We start from the raw sequence: 27,405 nt of genomic DNA, 5'->3' as shown, positions 1-27,405 counted from the left end.
TCGAAGTCCGAAGACCGAGTATAGCGAGCGAAGTTTACTCGACTAATTCAGTCTGTGGACTAGTGACTTGAAATATCCACTGGGACGTACCCCAAAAAAGGAAAACAATCCGCAAGAGAAAGGAAAAGTAGAATGAAGCTCTTTAATGACGGGCAGTGATAACGCCCGAGCGGCAAATAGTACCAGCGGCGACGGGACCCATGAAGATGGGTTTTCCGTTAGTGCAAATGGCAAAGGAGAATCCATCAGGAGAGCAGATGACATCCCCAGAGTGACAAGACCATTGACCAACGTAGTCGACGAACTGGTTGTTGGATGATGCCTCGGTGGAGAGCACACGAGAGTCAGCGGCAGCGGAGGGAGTACTGAAGGCTTGGGCGATCTTGGATGCAGCCTTGGTGGAGAAAGACGAGCTGGCGGTGGTGGCCTTCGTCGCAGCCTTGGAGCTGCTGTTTGTGGCAGGCTTGCTCTCGGACTGGTCGCTGTCTTTTAGGAATGGAGCATGTTCAGAGCATTTGTAGCCTGGGCCGTCAGCTTTGCCAATGAGCTTAGGACCGGGCTTGGGGAAGTGAACGGCCTCGCCCTCAATTGTCACGCAGTCGCCAGCCTGGCCAACATTGGCGACAAAGATATCAGGGAGACTATCGAAGCTGCTGTCGGCATTCGTGGTATGGGTGTTGGCCTTGTTGTTGGGCCCCTTCTCGGTGGTCTTCTCGTTGAGCGTCTGCTTGGGGGCCTCTTTGGCCTCACGGTGCTCGGAATCGAGAGTAGCGCTGCGGTTGCTGGAGTCACCGATTGTGACCATAGCACAGTTCATATACATCTCGCGGTTGCCAACCTTGTTGAACCACGTCCAAGCGAACAGAGCATCGCCGCTTGGTGCGTCCGAGGGTACATCGAATTTGTACTTCTTATCAATAGGGCAGTCACCCTCGATCGACTCAATGACCTTGAAGGTCTTACCCTGGTCATAAGTCAGGGCAAGCTGGCATGAGCCGCCGTCATGGACAGCACTCCCTTCCAGTGACATCTCTTGGGACGAGCCTGGGGCCCACGTATCCACGGCCTCAAAGTCATCATCGGCGTAGCCTTTGCATGGATAGTCGCTACCAGAGGTGGATAGGGGGTTGGTGTAAGAATAATCCTTCTGGCCCTTGGCGTCCTTGTTAAGGGGACTGCGGATAGGGTATGGATTGCTCAACTGCATGTGAGCCGAAACAGTGCTAGCCAAAAGGCCAGATAGGATCAATGTGCCCTTCATTATGATTTGAGGTGTTTCTATACGGCTTGTTAGTCTCATCCTGATAACTAGTGACATTGAGAGGAAAGAACGAGAGGAAAGAATGAGGCAGTCCCCAGCGCTTCACTTACAGTGTCTTTTTGAGAACTTTTGTATAGACTTTCGATCTCTTGATATGATGCTAAACACTTAACCACGAAGGTCAATTATAAGAGTATAGAGGAGTGGGAGAAGAGAATAAATTCAGGGTTGTCGACAGCAATTGGTATAAATATATGGCCAGTGGTCCATAACATTCCGCATAACTCCAAGGAGGAATGACAGATACCATCATGCTGCGGCCTTTGCCCATGCGATGATGGTTTAAATGGCCCTCGCAACGTAAAGAATGTCAACAAACCGTTGCCCTCCACCATCATACTATGCCTTTATCTTCCCATAAGAAAAGTCAACAGCAAATTATGATATCTCTCATAATTGATGGATCTGTATTCTACCTCAATACATCCCTTAAACAAGCCATACAAAAAGTCTCCTCGACCTTGTTTTGTTTAGATACCCAGGTCGCCAGCAAAGCATCTAGGAGAACAACACTCTTTGGTGGCAACGACTTCAGAGGCAATTTGGATTGTATACACAATGGGGGCACCCAGGGATCAAATGTGAAAAAAGAAGACACGGACTTCATTCCAAGCTGCATTAATCTCCGTGGGCTAGGAATCTTGACATGATGTCAGAAAGTCAGAAAGGCAAAAAGGGACGCGTCACAATTATTTCTGGCTGTCAAATGTCCGACAATCAGGTCCCGGAATAAACGCAAACTCCGTTCTGTGTAGCTCCTTTCTTCTCATCGTGGGCTGTGCAATACAGCCAGCTTGGGGTTCGACCTCAAGTCCGGGGCAAGCCCTAATAGTCCGTCGAACCCCTGTCTTCCTCCCCCTGTCTTCCTCCCCCTGCATGCCTACCCAGGGAACTAATCATGATTTCCTAAGCCAAGGGATTTGTTTACATCTACGCTAATCTATGTTTTATGAAGGTTTCTTCTAATTATATTCATGGCGTGGGCAAAAGCTTGTTGCTGCGCGATCCGCATGGTGCTCTTCGAGGTACACATTGCGCATCGCTCTATTAATTGAACACGCTCTGAATGAATTTCAAACATCGACAGTTCCAGTTGTCCAAGGATACTAGTAGTTAAATCAGATGGATAATTTGTCAATTTCTGTCCATTGGTTAGAAATGTATATAACTATTGTTGGGTTGAAAGATATATATTCATAACCAAAACATCCGACTGCTATTATTCCAAGCGGCCTCTACCACTTCTTCCATAGCAACGCCCTTCAAACCCGCCACAACTAATCCCACCTGCTCCATAAAACAACTCTCATTGCGTGTCTTGACCATTTGCCCCAAGATAAACTTGTTATGCTTCCGACTCGCCGGCAAAGGCCTCGCAGTTTCCAGATATCCCGTGATTTTGGGATCATTAGACAAGACCTCACACCACGGGGCATCGGTTTCCAGTTGCAACTTGTCCAATGGGATGCTTCTAACCATTTCCAACTGTTCATCCGTCCGGAACGAGACACCGTTCACACTAATCTCAAGACCTAGTTCCACAAGCTGGAGCATCTCCCCCTTCGTCCCCGCAAAAGAATGCACTAGCCCCCCACGCGGCAGTCTTGGCAGAAAAGGCTTGATGATGGAAATAAAGTCTTCAGCTGATTCACGAACATGCAAGAACAACGGTAATTGGAATTGCACGGCCAACTCTAATTGCTCGCGGAATGCACGTTGCTGCGTCTGCTTATCGGCCCGATCCAGGTACTCGTAGTCCAAGCCGATTTCCCCAAATGCAGCAAGAGGTGAGGGGTGCTCAGCCATAAGAGTTTCGCCCAGTTCGCGCAGCTCGTTGAGATACTGTGACTCGGGCTGTTCATAGATTTCGGTGGCATGGTAGGGATGCACGCCTAAGGTCATTTTGCACATCGTGGGGAACTCCCTCACTGCTTGCAGATTTTGTTTCGCGCCTTCCAGATTCATGGTGGTGAGCATGGTCTTTTCACATCCATGTTCTCGGGCTCTTTTCAGGACTTCTGCAAAATCTGGCTCGTGATACTGCTTTCCTCGGTAGATGCCTTGAAATTGGTCTGCAGTGAAAGTGACGGCAACCTGTCTCGAGTGTTAGTTAAAATTTGAGAAATAAGGAAATGAGTTTGCTCACATCGAAGAACTTCATTGTGATTTCTCGTATTTAATGGAATATCGCGATGGGAAGAAAAGGAAAAATCTTTCGTTCGGCGTTCTTGGCGGCTTCGGTCCAAATAGGACTGATATATATTGACAGTCACCTTTTTTTGAGGCTTGATAATGAAAAACTGCACCACAATTCTTGGAGTAGATCTTCGATCCAGATGAGATTAACAAATCGTTAAAGAAAACGACATGGAAATGTACCGATGTCGCGGGTGGGGGGTGTTGTTTCCCTTGTGGGCGAACCTCCGAGAGGGAAGAATGCGATATATATCTTATAATGCATCTATGTGACTATCAACTGGGGAAAATTGATGATATCTAATTACGAGTAACCTTGATTTCGCCAATTTCTCCTGACGCCGTTCCTGCAAGGACGCCGGTTCCGATGATCCCGCCATCACTGGCCTCCCGTAAAAAGACACTTTTCCCTCCTACTTGAGGACCAGCTCGAAGTAGCAGTCGATCAATATATCTCTGTACAGTTTCTTTATAGTGAGGATAATGTTGGATCACTCCACCCGAGAAAGCCACGGCGAGCTCCTCGGGCCCGCTATTCCAACCTGGCGTTGACGATGAGATTGAGTCGGGGTCTGTTTGTTCAGAACCTCCAGCTTCCAGTTTGACATTTTCTCCATTGGTGCAATTGGGCGCCGTGTTGTCTAGTTGGACTTCATTAGTGCAGGCTAGCAGACCGACAACCGCAGATGCCACCAACGAGGCTGCTCGATCCTGTACAGCCGAGGAAATGGCTCGAATATCACGGGCGTATTCAGGCGACCAGGTCCAATCACTCTCAGGGGATGGTTGAAGTGTCTTGGCCAACTCGCTTGCAAGGCGTTCATCGGACAGAGAAGAGGCAACAACAAGGGAGAGGTAGTCTGTTGAGAGAGAATACTCCTCAACCAACTTCAGCGGTAATTTAGAGCGCTGTATTCCCAAAACTTCATGAAACCAATCATAACAGACGATGCGGACAAGCTCGCCAGTGTATCCGCCGCCGATCATATATTCCATTGGCTGGAAACCAGGTCTTTTGCAATTTCTATCCAGCTGAAGGTCCCACTTAGTTCGAATACCAAGCTCATCGAAAGAAGCCGCTGCAGTGGAGAGAGTCCATTCAGTCGAGATGAGCGTTTCCTGTGCGTCGGGATGTTTTTCAAGAATGCTTTTAGTTTTGGATTCATGCAAATCGGCAAGTTTCATGGGAACTGTCGTGTTGCATCCCGCGCCCACGATCAGACCCATAACAACACGGGTGTTGGGCAAGGAAGGGATGGAGTACGCCAGTGAAGCAAGGGTCGCTGTCGTATCATTGATCATCACTGCGACTTTCAATTTAGGAAGAGAGAATAGCCTGCGGCGTTTAGCAGGCATGTTCATTTCATCTCCATGAGTTGAATATGTGTGGCGTTCATATCCATTGAGTAAGGCTTGGCGGAGATTGAGGTCTGAGTTTAGAGAAAAGCCTTTCCCTGTCGGCATCAAGATGGCTTCATCGAGGGAATCTTGTCTACAATGGGTTAGTCATAGAAACGCATGGCCGAGCCTGAGGGGATAGCTATACTTTATAGGCAGACAAAATGAAATGCCCGTCGTTATTTGATCAATTCGCTCTTCACTTGGGTTGGCCAGTCTGTCTGCTACCACCTCGGCGATACAGTCTCCAATCCATGTGAACAGGTCGATAGAATGATCCTTTCGTAGATGTTCTTCAATAGGCCATGCTTTCTCTAATGTGCGCCGTACGCGTGTATGTCCTTCGACATGTTGATCTCCTAAGAGGTCGATGAAGGCCACCCGAAGGTAGGATAGACCAAAATAGACAGCAAGATAGCGTCCCGTTTCATGACCTGTTGGAAGACAGGTAAGAGCCGTTGGAATAAAGTGTTCTGAAGATTCCGCAGCCAACTTTTTATAAGACGATGACAGCCGACATGATAAATCATACAAGGTCTCGAGTTCAACCCGGAAAGGCTGAAGGAACTCCTTTAGATTATGTTTTTTTGAGGAGATCTGGGAATTTGTAGCCATTTCAACTAGGAAATTCTGATGTGACGTGGCTTTTTTTTCCTAAGATGGAAAGGTTGAAGACTTGGGAAACATCCCAGGGTTGCGGACAAAACACGCGCTGATAGAGAGGTTACCACCACGTGACCGGCGTTTATCATAATGCTACAGTACTTTTTATGATTTATACAACTCGATGGTCGACAGGGTTCTGTGGTATATACTATTACTTCATTTTTGCCGTTTTTGATAGCTTTTTATATCATCATTCGGCCTCTAGGGTTCCATGTTAGCTTCAGAATGCTGCCATTCAACCTTCAATATGGTTAATGGGCGTTTTAATTAGAAGTGAAAAATGTACTTGATAAAGTTGAAAAAAAAAGGCAGTGAGGCTGGAATTAGATAGAACTTATAAATCCCCTTTTCTGGACAGGGATAGCTCTATATATCTGCTAAGATATACAATATCGGGGTTACATTCACCAGTTGTTTCCCCGCATATTCCATGGATGTCTCATATAGCCCCTCAATCTCACGCTTCTCACTGTCACCTTCAACCTTTTCAACCTTGGAAGTGACACCACCAGAAATGAACAGAAGTGAGAGCTCGAGCCCGTCACCTTGGTCACCAACGCCAGACGAACCTGAATACCAATATACGCCCGAAGCTACACCTTCAGAGACCGACGAAACTCCACCTTTGCATGCAGTAAACGTCGCACCAAGATGGAACGAATCAAAAACAACCATATGGAAGGTGACTGCGACGTTTTGGTGTGCATTTGTGATGGGATCCAATGACGCTGCATATGGAGCAATCATTCCCTATGTTTGTGTCACCAACTTAGCTTTGACCTGATCGTGCTGTATAGATTAGCTGACTACCTTACTTGAGCCTTTCAGCTAGAGGTTTACTATCAAAAAAACTACACGGTCGTTTCCCTGGTGTTCCTTTCACCTTTTGTGGGATATACTGTGTCCGCTATCCTGAGCAATGTAATTCATCAGACTCTCGGCCGACGAGGAATCACAATAATCGCCCCGACTTGCCATGTGATTGCATTTGCAGTCATATCTACCCACCCACCCTTTCCAGTCCTGGTGATTATGTATATTCTGGTTGGCTTGGGGAGTGGATTTCACAATGCGGCGTGGAATGTATGGATCGGGAACATGGCGAACTCGCATGAAGTACTCGGTTTCTTCCATGGGTTCTATGGCGTGGGGGCCACGATCAGCCCTCTCGTTGCTACGAGTCTAATCATCAAAGCTGGATGGGAATGGTACTCTTATTACTATCTGATGGTATCTCGGTTCTCTCTATAACCACTGCTGGATATCAATAAACTAACGATCATGTATAGACTGGAGCAGCTTTTATCGCCCTCGTTTACTCCACTAGCGCCTTTTGGGCTGAAACTGGGAGTAAATATCAAGAAGAGAATCCCAGTTTCCCTGGGAGAGGAGGAGTATTCGCTCAAACACGCCTTGCCCTCACATATAAGGTCACCTGGATATGCGCCGTCTTCCTCTTTCTCTATGGCGGAATTGAGGTAGCAATCGGTGGTTGGATTGTTGTTTTTATGACCAATGTCCGACACGGCGACCCGTTTGAATCCGGAATGGCAGAGACAGGCTTCTGGCTTGGAATCACGGTTGGTCGATTCGTGTTAGGGTTTGTATCACCACGTATTGGAGAGAAGTTGTCAATTGCTATATACATCTTGCTTGCAATTGCCCTTGAGCTAATCTTCTGGCTCGTGCCTGAGTTCGTCGTGTCCGCCGTTGCGGTTGCATTTGTTGGATTCTTTTTGGGGACTATCTTCCCGGGAGTTGTGATTGTGGCGACACGATTGCTACCGAAGAATCTTCATGTTGCTGCTATTGGATTTGCGGCTGCATTTTCTATGGGTGGTGGTGCTGTTTTCCCATTCATGGTTGGTGCCATTGCCCAGGCTAAGGGGGTGACGGTGCTGCAGCCAATCTTGCTTGCCATGCTGGCTGTCTCTTTGGGAATTTGGGCAACGATTTTCCGACTTCCACAGCACGAGGTATCACATCAAGTCTGAACAGAAATAAATAAATAGAAACGGTTGATGCAGTGTAGTTTATATTACTGGGCTGTTGCTTCTAAGCTTAGAAGCAACAGGAGCATACGGTGTGGAAATTGGCGAGGACTTGCTGTTGTATCTCATCATTTCCTTTTATTTCCCTGATTTGTTCTGTTTATACATATCAAAGTATTACTTACATTTGGAGTCAATTAAAACCACTTGGTGCTCAATCGGATTGCTCCTGTACACCATGGAACAATTTAAGCATACCATGAGCAGCATGCTCCCCGAGCATATACAGAGTGCCCATCCCCATCAACTCGAGGACACTGATATCAAACTCAAACGTCGCCTTCCACCACTGCTTCACCTCAATTGCCACGAGAGAGTCCATTCCAAGCTCGGACAAGGAGCAAGATGTCGCCAGGTCTTCTTCCGGCCTTAGCAAGAAACTAAACACCTTCTTTCCAATTTCCACAGCAAGCGTTTGAGCAGAGTCGGGTTGGCTTAGTAGCGCGGCATCGCTCTTAGCCTGTGTGATAAAGGCCTCCAGGCCAGTATCAGAAGTAGAGGTCAAGGTGGTACCAGGTGCTCCAGTATTATGGAACACCGACATTCGTACGTCCTTCTTCCAGATCAAACGGTTTCTTTGATCGGCCAGAGGCATGTTGGGGCGAATTCCAACGCAGAAGTTGCTTGCTTCGGGTCTCGACTTATCCGTCATAGGTGTCATCGCTGCCTCTACTGCGCTAAAAAGCTCGCTCACTGAGACTGTATTCCCTAAGCCGCCAGCAGCCTTGAGCTTTTGTATAATTTCCTCCTGCTCGGCAGCATAACCTACTCCCTCGACGGGACCGATATCGATAGCGCAGGCTGGTAGTCCCAGACCCGATCGATATTTTGCAAACGCGTCTAGGAAGGTGTTGGCACCAGCATAGTTGATCTGTCCAGGAAGCCCAAACACGCCAGATACCGAACTGAAAAGAACAAAGAAGTCAAGTTCGGCATTGGCAGATACCGAAGCATTATGAAGATTCCACGTTCCCCTGACCTTCGGATCAACAGCTGTGTTCCACTCTTCTAGTGTCATGCGTTCAAAGCTCCGGTCACGAAGCATCATGGACATCTGCAGGATACCCCGCAGCCGGCCTTGAGCCCGTTTGATGGCGGTGGTTACATCCTCGATGTTGGACACGCTACCTTCAATGAAGTCGGCGCGACAATCCATACTGGCAAGCTCGTGAGCAAATTCTTGGTGGGGTACTGTTGATCCTGCAGTTCGGGAAAGATATATGAGATGGCGAGCCCCATGTTGAACCATCCACGTAGATATAGCGCGACCTAGACCGCCGAGTCCACCTACGAGTAGGTATGCACCGGAGCTGTTGAGTTGGATGGACTTTTTTCTTTGCTGGATATTTCGTACTGCGCTGACCTGACCTGACGTATCACGCATCGACACGACGATCTTTCCTAGATGAATGCCCTGCTGCATGTAACGGAAGGCATCGTGTATACCATCGGAACGAAAAACCTTGATGGGTCGGATAGGAGAGATGTAGCGCTCCCTGAGTAGGTGCACAATTTCCTTCAGCAGCCTGAGTAATGTCAGTTATCGAATGTCATCCCCCTTATGGTTGATGGTACATACTTCTTTGCAAGGGTCGGCTTTCTAGAACAAATTTGATCCAAGTCAACACAGCAGTAGCTCCGGTTGTCTAAGAAAGGAGTCATATCAAGTTTTCCAGAGCCAATCAAGTCTCGTTTGCCAATCTCGACCATCTTTCCAAATGGTGCGATGCACTTCCATGTAGCATGTAGTAGCTCACCAGACAACGAGTTTAATGCCAAGTCAACACCTTGTCCATTTGTCTCCCGCATGATATTCTCGACAAACGAGGGATCGCGGGAGTTGAGGATCCTATTTCGAGGAAGGCCAAACGTGTCCATGAGATACTGGACTTTCTCCTCGTTACCGACAGTTGCGTAAATCTCGGCACCGGCCATTTGAGCAAGCTGGATGGTCGCAATTCCAACTCCACCACAAGCACTGTGGATAAGAATGGACTATAAAATACGTCAAAAGTTGATATAAGAAGTCAGAGGGCTGAGGGGAACGAACCTGTCCCTTTTTTAGATTACCAACGTCGAAGATGGAGTATATTGATGTGCTAAACACGCAAGGCATGCTAGCCGCATCGGTGAAGCTTAAACCACCTGGGATTCTCTCGCACAGGTTCTCGGAGAGAACTAATTGTGTCCCAAATAAACAGCTCCCAACAACCATGACACGGTCACCGACCTTCAGGTCTTGAACTTCAGGACCGATCCGGCGGACTATGCCGGCCCCTTCATGGCCAAATTCATCATCTTTGGCTTCGACAATGTCCATGGCACATAAGACATCCTGCGACATCGTATTAGTGTGTGCTATTATGTTCCCCTGTTGCCTTCGGACGTACCTTGAAATTCAAACCGATTGCGTAGGTGTCGATTTCCACCTCATCTCCCATCAGGGGTTTGATATCCCCATGAGCCCAGTATAAGGAAGCCAAGCGACCGGGCTTACTAGTTCGAAGAGTCATGCAACCATTTGAACCTGAAGTTTCTTGTCCGTCTTGCACCGAGAAAGAATGATACCGCCCGACTTGGACGGTATTGTCCACAATAGCGTATTCAAATTCAGGCTTGAGGGTCTCGTCCTCCTGGCGGACTTGGAACTTCTCATATACGTCAATGAGCTTTTCCAAAGAGATATCAAGATCATCAATCTCGCAAGTAGCAAAGTCAATAAGCAATTCATTGCGAATGGTCCTTGCTATGCCGTTGATCTGGCCAAATCTCGGGTCCGGACATTGGGATTGTGATAAACGAGTGACCCAGAGAATGCCACATCTAGTTAGGCTCTCCACCATTTTCTTGAAAGAGCCAAATTTTGCGTTATCCATGTTTTCAAAGAAGGGGGTTTCCTCATCAAGCAATGCGATCACATCTTGTCCGTCAGGTAGGGGCTCTTCGTCAAACCGAGAATGATGAACGGAGTATCCCCTGTTCTCCAGCGCCTGAAGCAAAGGACCTACGCATTGGGATTCAGAGATAGTCAAGAGTGTGACACATTTCTTAGGTGCGATATCAATTTCCGGTCTAGCCACGATCATGGCGTTTAACTGATATGGGTGGTCCGAATCCAAAACTGCAGCATCAAGAGTGCGGAATCCAGCGGACTTGAGTTCTCTCTCCCAGCGTTCAACGCCTATGTACGGCTCATCTGACCGACCATCAGCATTGCCGTACCACCAACCGGGTAGAGTTCCAAAGATATAGTTGATCCATTTGGACGTGGGTGTCAATTCGTGGAGCAGGAACCATCCGGTGGGAGAAAGAAGTTTGCGAACATTGCTCAGACTGTCGTTCAAGGATGCAGTAGCGTGGATGACATTAGTCGCCAGAATTAGGTCGTATTTGCGTTCATCGAAACCCTGGTCGAAGGGATCCTTGCTAATATCGAGAGTAGCGTATTCAAGGTTTGAGTAATTGGCAAAGCGATCCTTGGCAGCAACAAAGAAGCCTGATGAGATATCAGTGAAGGTGTAATTCGTGTATAGGGTTCTGTTGCCAGTTGTCAACAGCTTTAGGAGATTAGCTGTAGACCCGCCGGTTCCGGCACCTATTTCAAGGATACGCAAATTAGGTTTGCTGTGGCTTAGTTGCCTGATGAATCTGGAAATATCGCTTTGATCCATAGCGTCGTAAACGTTGGCCAATATGTCGTCGGCTAGAAGGAAATCTAGAGGCTCTACCTCTCCGGTAAAAATCCGTTGGACGTTATTGAAGACTGCCTCAATACCAACAGCAAGATGGGCACCGTTGGTTTGGGACACCTGGTCAACGAGCCTTTTCACTCGCCCCTCAATTGCAGTATTGTCAAGAATTTGGAGACTCCGCAAATCGACGGAAAGGAGGTGTTGATCGATCCATGATCGATACTTATGCATGTGACCGATTGGAGTATCCAGTTCCGCGATGACACGCTGTGTGTAAATCATACATAGATGAGATAGTTCTGTCAAAGCGGGCATGTAATCACTGCGATCAATCAATGGCTTTATGAGAGTGTTGACATCCAGGAAGTCGATATGGGGAGCCCATTCTGCACAAGCAGTGGCGTTGTCCGCTTTCTCAAGACCCTGATGATCGAGAACAGAGAGTTTAATTCCAGAACTGCGTAAAGCAACCTTGCCCCCCGCGGTAATACATTGGCTACTACCCACGATAGAGCCGTTCGGGGTGTAATATGCAGAAGCTTGGACTTGGACATTCTCATAACAGCGGTAGATGGTCATTTCTTGAATGTGAGTAGGAACCATAATGGTGGTTATTTGGTCGGCATATCCCTTAGAAGCAGCTACGCTAAGCAGCTGTAGTGAGGCATCGATGGCTGTGGGGTGCAGATGATAGCCATCCCCATCAGTATCCTTTGCAACAAGTTCGGCCGTCGCATTCTGCGTAACGGTGTCTGATCTGAGATGGTCGAGACGTTGAAAGGATGGCCCGAAATTGAGACCGGACATTGCCATATAATGGTAGCAACAGCGCGTATCAACTTTGCGCACAAGAGGGGCTTTCTCGTCTAAATCTTCAAGATGTTCGCTCAACGATCTAACCTCACCCGAGCAGTGCTTGATCCAATTTGTTCCATTGTGAGAAGCGACGGTAAATTCCCACCACTCGCTGTCGAGGGAATCAGTCAATCGATGGCGATGCAGTGTTGTCATGATCTCAACTGGCGGGCCCTCATTCAAGACGAGGGCAGTGCTGACAATGATATTGCGTAGTTCGAATGCTTCGCTGACTCCAGTTAGCTGTCTTGCAGCCTCTCCAATCATCGCAGCGTAACCAGCAAAGGGGAAGACAATATCATCGCCGACCTTGTGGTCACGAATCCACGGGGCATTGTCTAAGTGGAACAGATTTCGGAAAAGAGCATGAAAGTCTGGACTCTCTATTACTCGGACACCCAAAAGATCGTGATACTTGTGGTCGCGATGTCTCCACTCCTTGCTCAACCGAGATTCATGCCAGAACTTTTTTGAATGATCCCATGGGTACCTTGGAAGGTCTGGGAGAGTGGTACCTTCACTAATGACCTTGCCCAATTCAGAGACAGCATTGAGAACATGAAGCTGCCCAATGGCAGTCAGGAAGGATTCTGTACTGTCCTGGGCGCGAACAAATGCAGAGATATAAGGAGAAGAAGTGGAATGATGACTCTGGATCTGTCGCAAGGGACCCGCGAGAGCGGAGTGTGGCCCAATCTCAAGCAGCACCATGTTCTTCGAAATTGGGTGCTGGATTATAGATGATACAGCTGAACGGAAGAGTACTGGGGACTGTAGGTTCATCTGCCAGTATCTGGGACCGAAAGTCTGAGCTTCGGTAAGTATTTTGTTCTCGACGCTGCTGAAGAATAACTTATTTGGATCCTTGGCGGATATTTCACGTTCAATCAAAGCATAGTACTCGTCGCCTATCTCGGCCATGTGGTGAGAGTGGTACGCCTTGTCGACTTTCAACTGTCTGGCGAAGACATCTGGGCGAGCCTTCTTGATATTGGCAACTGAATTCTCAATAGCATGTGTATCACCAGCAAGAGTGATACTCTTGGGGGAGTTCTCACAAGCAACGATGACACCAGCCTGTAGATATTCCTGGACTTCCTCAGTGCCCATCCCTATAGCCACCATGGCCCCGGGTTTGGTTTGTAGCCTGGTGACCTGACCTCGATAAAACGCAATCGTGATTGCTTCGTTGGCCGTGATGGCACCGGCAGCATATGCAGCAGCTACTTCGCCACTAGAGTGGCCCACGACAGCAGCAGGCTGAATCCCAACAGAAGCAAAAGTATCAATCAATGCCACCTGGATTGCCGTGCAAAGGGGCTGGGATAACTCGGATGAGCCAAGCCTGCTAGTATCCGAGGGCTTCAGGAGCTCTTCTTCAATACTCCATTCTGGTCCATGTGCGAGGGTCTTCAAATGTGAGTCAAGATCTTGAATGCTTTTCTTAAATGCGGGATAGACGGCGTTGTGAATCATAGAACCACCCATTTGTGGCCATTGAGCGCCCTGGCCAGTAAAGACCATGACGATACTTGGTGCCGCCTCGCCAGTTTTTGAGGGGGCCGAAGTCGTGAGCAGACCCAATGGGTTATTCACGGAGAATGCCCGATGAGGCAGATGTTCCCTTTTATTACCTAGAGTGAACGCCAGGTCTGCAACTCTGAATGGGTTCTTCTGGACATAGGATGTATAGTGTGAAATCATTTGTTTGAGTGATTCAACATTGTTTGCTGAATAAACAAGCAGCTGCGGTGAAATGGTATGCTGAGGGGGAATGGGGGGGATGCCAAAGCTCTGAGCCGAATCGAGAACCACATGAGCGTTTGTGCCTCCAATTCCGAAAGAGTTCACACTGATTCGCTCGCTGCGAGCCTCAGGCCATGGCATCGGTTCTGTGGGCACGGCCAGACCATATTCATCCCACTGGATATTGGGATTGGGCTCCTTGAACTTGATATTTGGAGGGATGATGCGATTTTCCAGGGCCAGTACTGACTTGATCAGAGATGTAATCCCGGAGGCTCCCTCGGAGTGACCAAGATTAGGCTTCACAGACCCAATGAGGACACCACCAGAAGGGCCAAAAACCCGGCCCACTGCTCGGGTTTCGATGGGATCTCCAACTTGAGTGCCAGTGCCGTGACACTCGACAAACGCGGTCTGGGAGTAATCCGTGAGGCCTGCCACCTCATACGCGCGCCGGATCATGGCCTCGTGCGAAATGTCATTAGGAACATGGGCGCCGATTCCAGCACCCCTTCCGTCACTGTTAGATGCCGTCGAACGGATAACCGCTCGAACTGGATTTCCGTCCCGGATGGCATCATCCAGAGGTTTAATGAAGATGGCAGAGATTGCCTCTCCTCGGGCATAACCATTGGCATCGGCAGAGAAGCTCTTACAGGATCCATCGGGCGAAATTACGCCTTGCTCACTCATGGCCGTTGTCATGCCTGGTGCCATAATCAAATTGGCACCGCCAACTATGGCTCCCTCGCAGTCACCTCTGGAAATTGCCAGACATGCTTCGTGTAATGCAACAAGACCTGCTGAGCAGCCAGTACGTACTACCATGCTTTATTTATTTTTCCCTCGCTTAGCAATTTGCATTCTATTCCGGAAAAAAAAGAAAAAAGAAAAGAAATAGAGAAGAAAAAGAAGAAGAAGAAGAAGAAGAAGAAGAAGAAGAAGAAGAAGAAGAAAAGAAATATGGATCAACTAACCTTGGTCCCGTCAAGTCCATCTCATATGAGACTCGGTTGGGCAACATGAAATCTCCATATCCGCTCACTCGATGTTGGCCATATTGCTGGGTTTCTTTCACACAGATTTCAAGCCAATCTTCACCAAAGCTACCCATGTAGCAACCAATCGGTCGTCCTTTCCAATTCGTTTCGCCAGCATCTTCCATACACTCCCTGGCAACCTCTAACATCTGCCGTTGCTGTGGGTCCATGCGCTCCACCTCCAATTTTCCCATTGTGAAGAAAGACGTATCCACACAAGCAATGTCAATACTTTCATCCAGAAAGTATCCATATGGGGTCTTGATACTGCCCGGTTTCTGTGTCTCGGAGTAGTATGCAGAGGCATTATATCTGGACTTTGGTACTTGGCCACGGGCATCTCCTTTTGCAACCAAGAAGTCCCACAGCTGTTGGGGTGTGTATAAGCCTCCAGGAAGACGTACAGACATTCCACAAATCGCGATGGGCGCCGGAGGAATCAGCTTCGGGTTGATTGCCTCGGAAGCCATTGCTGCACTTGTTCTTGTTTTTGCAATGTGAAAGGTGTCTTGACCTTGTGGGATAAAGGAATAAAAGTGCGAATGTCAGACGATTATAAATGGCTAAGACGGCCTACAAAAGTTCGAGAAATAGCCGTTAGTTCCCAGTTGAACCCCACTCAGTCTTGGTCCTAGCTCCAATCATGGAATCATGCAATCACTTGTTGTGTTGTTCCGTCCTGAAGATTTCTTGTATCAGTTCCTCGGCAGTCATTTAGTACCCACATATGCAGACTATTATCATAAAGATCACCGTGCTCACCGGTGTTTGGTATACTTGATAATATCTCATGGGATCTCTAGCACCAAAAATAGGTATACTAGAAAGTCAATAGACAACAGACTTTATTGCCTACAAAGTATATAACCATCCAGACTGAAGGCTAATTTAGCGACGCTGAATGTATATTATTGGTTGATGTGAAATCCCAATGGAGATGTAGATGCATACATATAGATCAATCGAGCAGAAAGGGGCTTCTCCTTCATGACTTTGTACCTAGGTATGTAGTTAGTTAACTAACTAGTTAATATGTACAACATAGTAATAACTATGTCAAAATGAGCAGTATTATGTGTCTGCTTTACAACGCACAAACATGCCCGTTTGAATTTAGGGTTTACAATAACATTGTGACATGTCCAATATAATAAATGAACTACATAACAGTTAAGAGCGGATAATATTTTCACGCAAGTTGACCCGCTTTCTGCAGCTAGTCTTTCCCGTCCGATTCTTGGCACTTTGGCACATTCTGGCATATTTGGCCTGAGGCATCAGTGGATTATTTCCCAAGGTTGCACTGTACAACATATATTATAAATAATCCAGGAAGTGATTGCAGAGATGAGAGTATATGATTATATCAAGTTGTGATACGAGGTTGATGAAAGGTTGATGGGGATTGATGAGAAGAGGTTGATAGGTCCATCGCGGTGAACGGTGAGTTGCGTTGATTAGCGCGTTATACGACAATCCCGCTCTCACGAACTCCTCCAAACCCAAACACTCCTTGACCTTTCTCCAAAAGTCCGCTGAATGTGTCGGTCTTTTCCTCGGCTGCTGCAGGGTCTGTCTATCAGTGTCAATTCCTTGGAAGCTACCCAACAGGGTCGACATACGTCATTGAGTATCCCTAAATTCGTGTCTGTGGCGAGAACCAGATCGCTCGCCCCAATCCACAATGCCCATCATGCGGCTCACTGTATACTGCGCTTCTCGTCCTTCTCGTCTAAAAATGTTGCGCATCCCCTAAACATATCGAGATTTGCATCATCACGTGCATATTCGCAAGGTCCTGACCGAAAACCCAGAGCCCAGGATCCAGAAGATATGGTCAGAGCGACTGAGACGCCTGGGCTTGAGGCGAAGCCGTCGGATATCCTTAATGGAGACATACCCTTACCTGCTGGTCAGGCAGAGGCTGCATTGGACCCAGAGTCAGATGAGGACATCCCCGTTGATGTGGAAGAGCTAAAAGAGGCGCTCGGCCGACCACCTCCAGTGAATAGTAGTTACCTTCCTCTTCCCTGGAAAGGCCGATTAGGATATGTGAGTTGCGCTGTGTTGGACACGATATCGCTCTCGTATGTGACCCCCGGATTCTGACTTGAACAGGCTTGTCTAAACACCTACCTTCGCTATTCAACCCCTTCCGTATTCTGTTCTCGAACATGTCGAATCGCCTCTATACTCGAAAATCGACACCCGCTCCAAGATCCCGACCAGCCCACACACCCGACCAAGAATCGTCCAGACCGTGACCAACCAGCCGATGTTGCACGCGGACAAGCCTTTGTCGAGGGGCTAGCATTGGCGAATGTACGCGATTTGGTGAAAATCATTCGGTGGAACGACAAATATGGCATCAAGTTCATGCGACTCAGCAGTGAGATGTTCCCCTTTGCCAGTCACAAGGAATATGGCTATAAGCTGGCGCCGTTCGCCTCGGAGGTGCTGGCAGATGTAGGGCGTGTGGTTGCAGAACTTGGACACCGAGTATCCGTTCACCCTGGCCAATTCACTCAATTTGGATCACCAAGGAAAGAAGTTATCGAAAACTCCGTTCGCGATCTCGAGTATCACTCGGAGATGCTCCAGCTACTCAAACTTCCCCCACAGCAGGACCGCGATGCGGTCATGATTCTTCATATGGGTGGGGTGTTTGGTGATAAGGCCGCCACACTAGATCGGTTCCGAGCGAACTACGCTATGTTGTCACAGGACATCAAAAACCGGTTGGTTTTGGAGAATGACGACGTGAGCTGGTCTGTTCACGATTTACTGCCTATTTGTGAGGAGCTCAACATCCCTCTCGTTCTCGACTATCACCACCATAATATCATTTTTGACGCCAATGAGGTCCGAGAAGGAACCGAGGACATCATACCTCTCTACGAACGTATATCAGCAACATGGTCTCGGAAGAATATCACTCAAAAAATGCATTATTCCGAACAAACTTCACCCGCCATCACACCACGCCAACGGCGCAAACACAGTGCCCGCGTTACTACTTTGCCCCCTTGTGCACCTACCATGGACCTGATGATCGAGGCCAAGGACAAAGAACAAGCCGTATTTGAGTTGATGAGAAACTTCAAACTCCCCGGCTACAATCTTGTGAACGAAATTATACCCTTCATGCGCCTTGACGAAAACCAACCATTCAAACCACCCAAAAAATCCAAAAAGAACGGCGGCTTCGTGGACCTTGAAGGCTCAATACCACCGCCTCGCACCATCCCAGACGAAGAAGTCGGAATGGGTGGACCGGATGGTCGAGTCTACTGGCCCGAGGGCATGGAAGAATGGCTCCGACCGGCAAAGAAAATCGTGAAGCCTAAAGCCACGCCAAGTCCTAAGAAAAGCGCCATCAAAAAGGGTAAGTCTGAGTCTGTCGCAGACGATTCCCCCCTAGATATACCTATCGAGATGGAAACGCCAGTAAAAAAACCCGTCCGGGCCACGAAACGCACGCCTCCTTCGAGCAGGTCTCGGAAGCGCAAGGCTCCGGTGATTGAGTCCACCCCAGAGTCTGAAGAGACTGAAAACACAGAGGAGATTTCAGTGGAACTCGACAGTGCTCCGGCTTCGATATCACTTTCTCGACGAAGTTCACGTGCGAAGAAAGTGAACTACACCGAGGACAGTGCATAATTGGCGCTTGGTAGTTATTGTGTATTAGTACGACGATTTCTATTATCAGATATCAAAGAGCGAGAGGATTTATGACTAGATTATAGATCATTGATCAAAAATATATCCCATCAATGCAAAGCACTTGGGTATCTGCCTCTGCTTCCATATAAGCTCATATTTACGCAAAAGCCACCCCTCTACAACCAATATGTTACATATATACATGAAAATCGTGCTTAATGATTTGATAGATGATTATTTTTTAGTAGTTCAAACAAAAAAAAAAAGAACAAAAATAGTATACCTCAATTTAATACCAAAATGTTCGGTCGCAACGCGGTGAGACCATCCGAATAATCATCGTCATGGCCGATCTCTTCCCCGCAACGAATCAACTTTCTACAGCCTTACTCCATACTCAATTTGGCTTTCTCTCTCTCGGAATACTCTTACCCTGATTGAAAATCATAGCACACGGGATCCTGGCGCCTAAATCACGTTTCAGTTGGCCAATCCTCCGGTCGAGGCCCTCTCTCTTCAGACGTCCGCCTACCACCCTTTTCCCTTCCTCCCCCGCGAACCTCGACCCAGTAGGCTCTCACGTATACTCCGTCTGATCATCGGCGCACACGGGACCAGACGAGCCCAAACCCGTCTCTGGGGCATCCGGCACGAAACCCTGCCCGCGCTCCGACACCGGGCCCAATCGCGAGTCTACCGAGCGATTGTCCAGCGACAAGCGCGACTCGCCACACGCGATAGCAGACTTGGCGGACGCCTTGTAACTTATCTTCTCGGAATCCGGCGACAGCCAAGGCCGTGGAAATCCACTACAGTAGCCGGCAACAAGCCAGCTACAAGATACCCGAAGTCGATCCGACAGCCCCGCCACGGACCGAAGGACACAACCATAGACCCAATGTCGCAATCTGGACTTTCATCAACATGGGGGCCGGGTGGCGGCGATGGTGCTTCTGCCCCTGGTAGCCGCCGCAAGAAGGTCTACGAATATTTCAAAGCAGCCAATGAGCTACGTCAGACCTATACCTCACAATGGTCGGGGCAGAGGAATGAACACGATGAGGACTACTACAATACCCCTGGTGCATTCCCGGATGTCGAAATTGCACGGTCAGGCGATGAGGAGATGGTGGTATTCCCCAGTTATGCCAGGAAATTGTCAGAGAAAAGGAGCACCGGTACCAGCACCCGTCCGCGACGTGACTCGTGGTCGGAAACTATCGATGATTACCGGGGTGCAAACCATGAGGATGATGATCTTTCCTCGTCTAATTGGGATGCATCGGAGACTGAAGATGCAGTCGTGGCCGTTGATGTGCGTGGCTGGATCTATTCTCCTGGTCGGGGACCGATGAGCCGAAAGCACCGGTTGATGATTGCTCTGGCCAGGAAGCTGAGCGGGATCTCTGCGCCAACTGGAACTACAAATGATGAAAGTAATGACAGGGTTTCTGGGAAGGGCGATGATGAATACATCGACAAGGAAATCCAGACATTAGTCGCCAAAGCTGAGAAAGAAGCGGACCCAGCTTGGAAAGGCTCGAACGCGGAGCAGACACACCAACCCACTGCACCATTGAGTAAAGATGAATTATCTATAGCGAATGCCCATCTGATGGAAAGACTTCGTCCATTCTTGACAAATCCCGTTGGCAGCATGCCAGTGACAGTGTTCTTCTTCAACAACGATGAAAGCAAGTCTCGAAATATTTTGACGGATGAATCAGGCCATTTTACTCTTCGCGCTACACTGCCATTTGTGCCAACTCACATTCGTGTCTTGGCATCCGAGGACCTGTCTGTTGCAAGGCCGATTGAGGTCATTGATCCGGTTGGAATCAGTTTGATCAGTGACATCGATGATACAGTCAAGCACTCAGCCATTGCCAGCGGAGCGAAAGAGATGTTCCGAAACACCTTCGTCCGTGAATTAGATGAACTTACAGTCGAAGGAGTCAGCGACTGGTACTGCAAACTGGCCAATGAGGGTGTGCAAATTCACTATGTGTCAAATGCTCCCTGGCAGTTGTATCCTCTGCTTGAGCGGTACTTCAAAATGGTGGGATTACCTCCGGGCTCCTTCCATCTCAAACAGTACTCGGGTATGCTTCAAGGAATCTTTGAGCCCACCGCAGAGAGGAAACGGGGTTCATTAGAACAAATTCTGCGCGACTTCCCGGAACGAAAATTCATTCTTGTCGGTGACAGTGGTGAAGCTGATCTGGAGGTTTACACTGAGATCGTGTTGGCAAATCCTGGCCAGATCCTGGGCATCTTCATTCGTGATGTTACGACCTCAGAACCCCAGAAGTTCTTCGACAAATCCGTGGGTCATCTTGACCAGTCTAAACGCAGTCGCAGTTCACCAAATGTAGTGGACCACTCGGATGCCACTACCAACAGACCGACACTACCACCTCGTAGTGGCACGACTGTTGACTCTACAGTGCCCATAGACCATCATGAACCAGATCCAAAGGACCTTGACCTTGAAGACCTGATTGATCTCACGGATCTCATCATCGGGGATCAGCCACCTCCAGCGGGGCTTACACACCCCGCAACTCCACGACCACGTCCAGCGAAACCAATCAAACCATCTGCACTACGCATGGTTTCTACGCCAGCCGATTTGGCGAAGAGTTCCAGGCCATCCTCTCTGCGCAACGTTGCTACACCTTCCAATGGGCCAGAAAAGGAAACCAACCCGGAGGCAGCACAAGAGGCACCCAAGCGCAAACCAGTCCCGCCTGTGCCACCCAGACGCGGAGTGCCCAAGACAGATTCATTGATTGATCTGGATCCCTCCCCTTCAACCCCTCAGAGCAGCGCCGAGACATCAACGAATGAAGTTCCTTCTTCGTGGCTCAAAGGCCTCGATGATGGCTCTGCAGGTGCTCAGAGTCAATCGCAAGCTACACGCGCCAAGCCACCACCGCCTCGCCCCCCTCCACGTCGTACAAACACTGCGTCATCAACAAGTTCAGATCCCAGTGTATCAACTACATCAACCACGCCGGCTCGGACTCCGGCTCCTGCGAGTGGCATTCAATCATACCCAGCGGCAGCCGCCCAGGCTGCATACCAGGGGTTCCAGTATGCAAGCGACCGGCTCAACTTCTCGGGATCGGCCTCTGGGCCACGAAATTCGCCATCCAACCAATCACTTAGGAGAGTAGGGTCCAATGAGTCGGAAGTGCCGTCTGCGCCCCTCCCAAATAAGCGCGAAGAGCTTTGGCGACGTCGTTGGGATCGCGCAAGCGAAGTGCTTGAACAGCACGGTGTTGTGCTAGGCAGCTGGCGGGTTGGAAACGATGCGCAGCCTGTTTGTGCGTGGTTAATGGAGCAGGCAATGAAAGATATCAAGGCTGGTCGTTCGAAGGGACATTATTAATGGCGTGTAAACATAGGATATGCTAAGATGTGCTCCTGACTACACTCCCAGTTGTTCTAAGAGATATATTTTAGAAACGAAGTTTAGCCTCTGATACATTGAAAGAAGCATTTTCACTTTGATATTTCTCAACCTAAAACAATATATAATTATTGTACATCGTACAGTTGATCTATCGGTAATCCGAAGCTGATCCCGAGGTTCTCGTTGGTAGAGCGTTGGGGTTGTAGCCAAGAGACCCGACGATGCTGACATCACATTTCTCGGGCCTCGGCTCAATTTGAAACAGCAGTTGCATGATTGGCGACTTATAATCTGGGGTATTTACTCGTAACCCCTCGCATTATTTTCTCCTTTTACGCATACGGAGTACTAAAACATGCCATCAGAAACTCTCACACGTGCCGAGATCGCAAAGCACAACACCGAGGATTCCCTCTGGTGCATCATCGACCACCAAGTCTATGATCTAACCGATTTTGTCGACGCCCACCCCGGTGGTGCCGTCGTGCTTACTCAGGTTGCTGGCCAGGACGCAACATCCGATTTCTACAACCTGCACCGCCAGGAGGTACTGGAGAAATACCGTGACCAGCTTTGCATCGGTGTCGTCGAAGGCGAAACTCCCGAGGTTATCGTGCCCGCCCCTGGAGCTTTGAGCCCCGTGCCTTACGCAGAACCCCTATGGCTACGGCCCCAATTTAAGTCCCCTTACTACAAGGAGACCCACCGACGTTTGCAGAAGGCCATCCGAGTGTTCACAGATAAATATGTGACGCCCGAAGCGCAAGAGAAAGAGCAGGATGGCACCTACATCAGCCAAGAGCTAATCAACCGCATGGCCGAGACGAACATTCTGGCTATGCGACTGGGTCCCGGAAAGCATCTGCACAACCGTACCTTGCTCGATGGAGCTGTGGATGGAAAGGAGTTTGATTATCTCCACGATATGATTATAGTACAGGAGTTAGTCCGTGCTAATGCCAGAGGCTTCCAGGATGGCAATATGGCCGGTATGGCTATTAGTTTGACAGCTGTCCAACAATGGCTGCATGATCCTGTTCTCAAGGAGCGCCTCAATGATGAGGTCTTGTCGGGTCAGAAGAAGATGTGTTTGGCTATCACCGAGGCCTTTGCTGGTAGCGATGTCGCGGGTCTGAAGACCACCGCGGAGAAGACTCCTGATGGGAAACATTATATTGTCAATGGAACAAAGTCAGTCGCATCACATTTGTTGGTCGAAGTAAGAGATTTGCGCTAACATGGCCTAGGAAATGGATCACAAATGGCATGTTCGCCGACTACTTTGTAACTGGCTGCCGTACCGAGAAGGGCTTCTCGGTGCTTTTGATTCCTCGCGGTGAGGGTGTGGAGACCAAGCAAATCAAGACCTCATATTCAACTGCCGCTGCCACTGCTTTCGTGCAGTTTGAGAATGTCAAGGTCCCAGTTGAGAATCTCCTAGGCGAGGAGCACAAAGGTTTCATCGTTATCATGAGTAACTTCAACCATGAGCGGTTTATGATGGTCGCAGCCGTGGTACGCATGTCAATGATGATTGTGGAAGAGACAATGAAATGGTCCAACCAGCGGATTGTCTTTGGCAAGAAGTTGATTGAACAACCGGTTATTCGTCAAAAGTGAGTCCCTAGGATGATTTGTTGCCGATGTTTCTCTTCTAACGCCCGATAGGATCGCTCGCATGATCTCCCTAGCTGAATCTAACCAGGCATGGCTTGAATCCATCGCCTACCAGATGTGCAACATGACATACGCCCAGCAAGCGAAGCATCTGGGTGGACCTATCGGACTGCTCAAGTCCCACTGTACCCAAGCTGCAGGTGAGATTGCCAGTCTCGCCACGAACATCTTTGGTGGTCGTGGTATCACTCAGTCAGGAATGGGCAAGGTCGTCGAGATGTTCCATCGCACGTATAAGTTCGATGCCATCTTGGGTGGAACTGAGGAGATTTTGGCAGATTTGGGAGTGAGGCAGGCGATGAAGAATTTCCCGAAGTCGATGTTATAGAGGGGAGGCTTCTTGTCAATCAGATTACCCTTTTCATGAACTTAAGAGTTGCTTGTATGTTTTTGTATGCAGCTCTCCGCTTGGCCAAAAATAGAAAAGGCAAGTGGGGTAGATAGCTGGAACGGGATATCCTTGTTCCGACGCCACACCTTTCCCAAGGCAGCTAGCTCCAGGTGAGGTCACCTTGGGCATCAGTGAGCCGCATCATTACCCTTACCCCATCTCCTAATATTTTCTAGATTCTCTGCCATCTAGTATTGCACATTGGAAATCTACAAAATCTGTCACAAATGGCTCCAGCAGATGCCCTTCACCAGGATAATATCCTCGACCTTGCTGTCAGAGCTATCCAACCCGCAGGGGACAGACAGCCGAGCCTCAAAACACCATATGAGGCTGTGGCTCTGATCGGCCATGCATGCATGGTAGCAGTTGATTTCAGACTAGTCGGTCTCGGTGAAGACCACAACTTAGGTATGTCAGGTATCTTCTGATCCCAAATGTGTACTCTTATTAACTCTTCCAGAAACATCTACAGATACACCTTCCCTCCCCGCAGAATGGAACGCTAACGATACATTTGCCTTTCGGTATGCACATGCGCAGTCTTCGAAGCAGTATCTACTCAAAGTGAGTCGGCTGGGAAATAATGCAGTGATCTTTGCACTGGCCTTGGGCGATGACCGGACCAGCTCGTTCGACATCCCCCACAAAGACTACATCTCCACCTCCGCACTCCCTCTATCTTCCTCAGATAACATCACTGCGTCCTTGCGAGATGTGTTCATCTCGCCAACTAGACTAGGCGACTTGGTCAGTTTGTTCAAAATCAACGTCATCCAAAAACTCGCGCCCGGTTTGTACAAAGAGGGGTATGAAGATCCAAGCCAGCCGCCCAGAGCAAGGCCACAAGAAGAAAGGCAACCGGATATTCCCCAGGATGGCTCCCTCCCCGAGCCTGCCCGTCCACGTCCATTTGATGATCCCTTAGCGGCAGCTCCTCGTCGCTCCAACCCACCAGACTTTGCCCCTCCTGGGTTTGAAGATGAGTTTGAGATGAACCGGCCCTCGCGAGGAGGATATCCAGGAGGACTTGGAGGCAGAAGTCCGTACAACATCGGAGAAAGAGATCTCTATCCAGCAGGACTTGGTCCCAATGATCCTTTGCGCGGATCTATGGGCCCTGGTTTCGGTCCAGGTGGCGGGGGTATGCATCCTACCTTTGATGATCCCCTCTTCGGTGGTGGAGGAGGTGGTGGTAATGGTGGATATGACCCCCGTGTGCCTCCCGGTGCAAGATATGATCCCGTAGGGCCTGGGGAGCCACCTGTTGGTCGTAATCGAGGACCTTTCGGCAATAATGGACGAGGTGGGGGCGGCTTTGGTGGGTTTGGTGGTGGATTTGGCGGGGACATTATCTAACGAGTGACGAGAAAGTGAGACTGGAACAAAGAAGCAACAGCAGACGATTCTTTGTTCCTAAATGACTTAAAATCTTATTCAACGAGCTACAGCGATACCTCAAATGGCACTTTTGATGTCTTTCCTGCCGTACATTTTTGGTTACATTGTGTGGAACATCTTCCTATACACCTATTTTATTACCTTGTCAGAGGTCTTATACAGACCAACCACAACCAAGATATAAACACCGTATGTCGTTCTATACAATAGTGTAGTTGATACCTTTGAATTACGTAGGGAGTCCTGGAGAAAGCGGTGTGTGGCTGAAGTGTGGCGCATCTGTTCACCACTCTCAACTTGACCTTCCCGAACTCCCATCTCTTCTCCCTTTCTCGCGTTCCCAAATCCCATCCCCTTATCCCTAGAATCAATCTTGGGAAGTTGTCTTTTAATTGAATTTCCATCTGGAGCGTAATTATTCCACATATTTCCCAGACCCCACGATACCGGCGCCCATCCACGAATTCCGTTGTTTTCTCACGAGACCGCCCCTCCCCAGCTGGCCCCTCCTTTTCAGCCAGCTGAGAACACCGACGCAATGGAAAACAACATGGAAATCGATACTGCGCGGTCCCCCGAGCCACACCACCTGTCGCCAACAAGCGACCCGGGGTCCATACCGACTCTGGACGGCTGGATCGAGAGTTTGATGACTTGCAAGCAATTAGCGGAGGAAGATGTGCGACGGCTGTGCGATCGGGTTGGTTCCCTATTTTGACAGATTGATAATGAACTCAAATTGATCATGTATGCGTCTTCCAGGCAAGAGAGGTATTGCAGGAGGAATCCAATGTGCAGCCAGTGGTATGTTGTTTCTCGGTCGGGTTGTTGTTTTGCCCGCCCCAGCCCACTGACCTATTCGAACAGAAATGCCCAGTGACAGTCTGCGGTGACATACACGGACAGTTCCACGACCTAATGGAGCTTTTCCGCATTGGTGGTCCTAACCCGGATACAAACTACCTCTTCATGGGTGAGTGGGCGACGGTCGGATGAACGCGTTGTGGGGTAACGTTTTTTTAATTTTTTTCTTGATATAGGTGACTACGTCGACCGTGGTTACTACTCAGTTGAGACAGTGACCCTCCTGGTCTCCCTGAAGATCCGTTACCCTCAGCGTATTACCATCCTCCGTGGAAACCACGAGTCCCGACAGATCACACAGGTCTACGGATTCTATGACGAATGTCTCCGCAAATACGGCAATGCCAATGTGTGGAAATACTTCACCGACCTTTTCGACTACCTTCCCCTCACTGCCCTAATCGAAAACCAGATTTTCTGTCTTCACGGTGGACTGAGTCCATCCATTGACACTCTCGACAACATCCGGTCACTTGATCGCATCCAAGAAGTTCCCCACGAGGGTCCTATGTGTGATTTGCTCTGGAGTGATCCCGATGACCGATGCGGATGGGGAATCTCTCCCCGTGGTGCAGGATACACCTTCGGGCAGGATATTTCCGAAGCCTTCAACCACAACAACGGCTTGACTCTTGTGGCACGTGCCCATCAATTGGTGATGGAAGGATATAACTGGTCGCAGGATCGGAACGTGGTCACTATTTTCTCAGGTATGCTTTTTGCGTCGCTAGACTTGATAGAGATTCAAAGCACTAACCCGACTACAGCACCAAATTACTGTTACCGCTGCGGCAACCAGGCCGCTATTATGGAGATTGACGAGCATTTGAAATACACATTGTGAGCACACCTGTACAGCCCATTACTTATTGGGATATCCTACTGACATTATCTAGCCTACAATTCGACCCTTGCCCCCGGGCGGGAGAACCTATGGTATCGAGGCGCACACCTGACTATTTCCTTTGATAGATTTCATTTTTGTCTTTCCAGAGGCAATTGGACTGGCGGAGAATGGGGGTTGCA

General features: G+C 48.9%; 10 protein-coding genes across 10 annotated transcripts; 6 read left to right on the top strand and 4 right to left on the bottom strand.

The window, feature by feature from the left end:
- Window positions 1–142: 142 nt before the first annotated feature.
- On the bottom strand, window positions 143–1,261 carry N7516_000597 (putative extracellular protein; the record flags this gene model as incomplete). The annotated part of the gene is made up of 1 exon (XM_057213319.1): window positions 143–1,261. One exon carries the CDS (start codon window positions 1,259–1,261, stop codon window positions 143–145), a length of 1,119 nt encoding a protein of 372 aa, XP_057075202.1.
- Window positions 1,262–2,515: 1,254 nt separating this feature from the next.
- N7516_000596 (TatD family hydrolase) lies at window positions 2,516–3,482 on the bottom strand (the record flags this gene model as incomplete). Its single annotated transcript, XM_057213318.1, has 2 exons — window positions 2,516–3,415; window positions 3,468–3,482. 2 exons carry the CDS (start codon window positions 3,480–3,482, stop codon window positions 2,516–2,518), a joined length of 915 nt encoding a protein of 304 aa, XP_057075201.1.
- Window positions 3,483–3,817: 335 nt separating this feature from the next.
- Window positions 3,818–5,530, bottom strand: N7516_000595 (hexokinase family protein; the record flags this gene model as incomplete). Its single annotated transcript, XM_057213317.1, has 2 exons — window positions 3,818–5,009; window positions 5,064–5,530. 2 exons carry the CDS (start codon window positions 5,528–5,530, stop codon window positions 3,818–3,820), a joined length of 1,659 nt encoding a protein of 552 aa, XP_057075200.1.
- A 565-nt stretch (window positions 5,531–6,095) lies between these two features.
- N7516_000594 (MFS transporter) lies at window positions 6,096–7,575 on the top strand (the record flags this gene model as incomplete). Its single annotated transcript, XM_057213316.1, has 3 exons — window positions 6,096–6,335; window positions 6,410–6,811; window positions 6,871–7,575. 3 exons carry the CDS (start codon window positions 6,096–6,098, stop codon window positions 7,573–7,575), a joined length of 1,347 nt encoding a protein of 448 aa, XP_057075199.1.
- A 211-nt stretch (window positions 7,576–7,786) lies between these two features.
- N7516_000593 (type I polyketide synthase) lies at window positions 7,787–15,435 on the bottom strand (the record flags this gene model as incomplete). The annotated part of the gene is made up of 5 exons (XM_057213315.1): window positions 7,787–9,158; window positions 9,212–9,627; window positions 9,683–9,967; window positions 10,023–14,754; window positions 14,903–15,435. 5 exons carry the CDS (start codon window positions 15,433–15,435, stop codon window positions 7,787–7,789), a joined length of 7,338 nt encoding a protein of 2,445 aa, XP_057075198.1.
- A 1,363-nt stretch (window positions 15,436–16,798) lies between these two features.
- On the top strand, window positions 16,799–18,625 carry N7516_000592 (UV-endonuclease UVE-1; the record flags this gene model as incomplete). Its single annotated transcript, XM_057213314.1, has 2 exons — window positions 16,799–17,017; window positions 17,084–18,625. 2 exons carry the CDS (start codon window positions 16,799–16,801, stop codon window positions 18,623–18,625), a joined length of 1,761 nt encoding a protein of 586 aa, XP_057075197.1.
- Window positions 18,626–18,928: 303 nt separating this feature from the next.
- On the top strand, window positions 18,929–22,022 carry N7516_000591 (phosphatidate phosphatase App1 family protein; the record flags this gene model as incomplete). The annotated part of the gene is made up of 2 exons (XM_057213313.1): window positions 18,929–18,946; window positions 19,113–22,022. 2 exons carry the CDS (start codon window positions 18,929–18,931, stop codon window positions 22,020–22,022), a joined length of 2,928 nt encoding a protein of 975 aa, XP_057075196.1.
- A 379-nt stretch (window positions 22,023–22,401) lies between these two features.
- Window positions 22,402–24,051, top strand: N7516_000590 (acyl-CoA dehydrogenase family protein; the record flags this gene model as incomplete). The annotated part of the gene is made up of 3 exons (XM_057213312.1): window positions 22,402–23,237; window positions 23,294–23,662; window positions 23,715–24,051. The coding sequence occupies 3 exons, from the start codon at window positions 22,402–22,404 to the stop codon at window positions 24,049–24,051; spliced, it is 1,542 nt and encodes a 513-aa protein (XP_057075195.1).
- Window positions 24,052–24,341: 290 nt separating this feature from the next.
- N7516_000589 (proteasome inhibitor PI31 family protein) lies at window positions 24,342–25,473 on the top strand (the record flags this gene model as incomplete). The annotated part of the gene is made up of 2 exons (XM_057213311.1): window positions 24,342–24,525; window positions 24,578–25,473. 2 exons carry the CDS (start codon window positions 24,342–24,344, stop codon window positions 25,471–25,473), a joined length of 1,080 nt encoding a protein of 359 aa, XP_057075194.1.
- Window positions 25,474–26,053: 580 nt separating this feature from the next.
- Window positions 26,054–27,348, top strand: N7516_000588 (serine/threonine-protein phosphatase; the record flags this gene model as incomplete). Its single annotated transcript, XM_057213310.1, has 6 exons — window positions 26,054–26,215; window positions 26,278–26,319; window positions 26,383–26,488; window positions 26,556–27,089; window positions 27,147–27,219; window positions 27,276–27,348. 6 exons carry the CDS (start codon window positions 26,054–26,056, stop codon window positions 27,346–27,348), a joined length of 990 nt encoding a protein of 329 aa, XP_057075193.1.
- Window positions 27,349–27,405: the final 57 nt, after the last annotated feature.

The sequence above is a fragment of the Penicillium verrucosum genome, assembly GCF_028828655.1.
Source record: "Penicillium verrucosum strain IBT 35672 chromosome Unknown utg000001l_segment0_segment0, whole genome shotgun sequence".
Lineage (NCBI taxonomy): Eukaryota > Fungi > Ascomycota > Eurotiomycetes > Eurotiales > Aspergillaceae > Penicillium > Penicillium verrucosum.
Note: the sequence above shows the minus strand (reverse complement) of the source record. Positions and strands in the feature narration are given on the sequence as shown.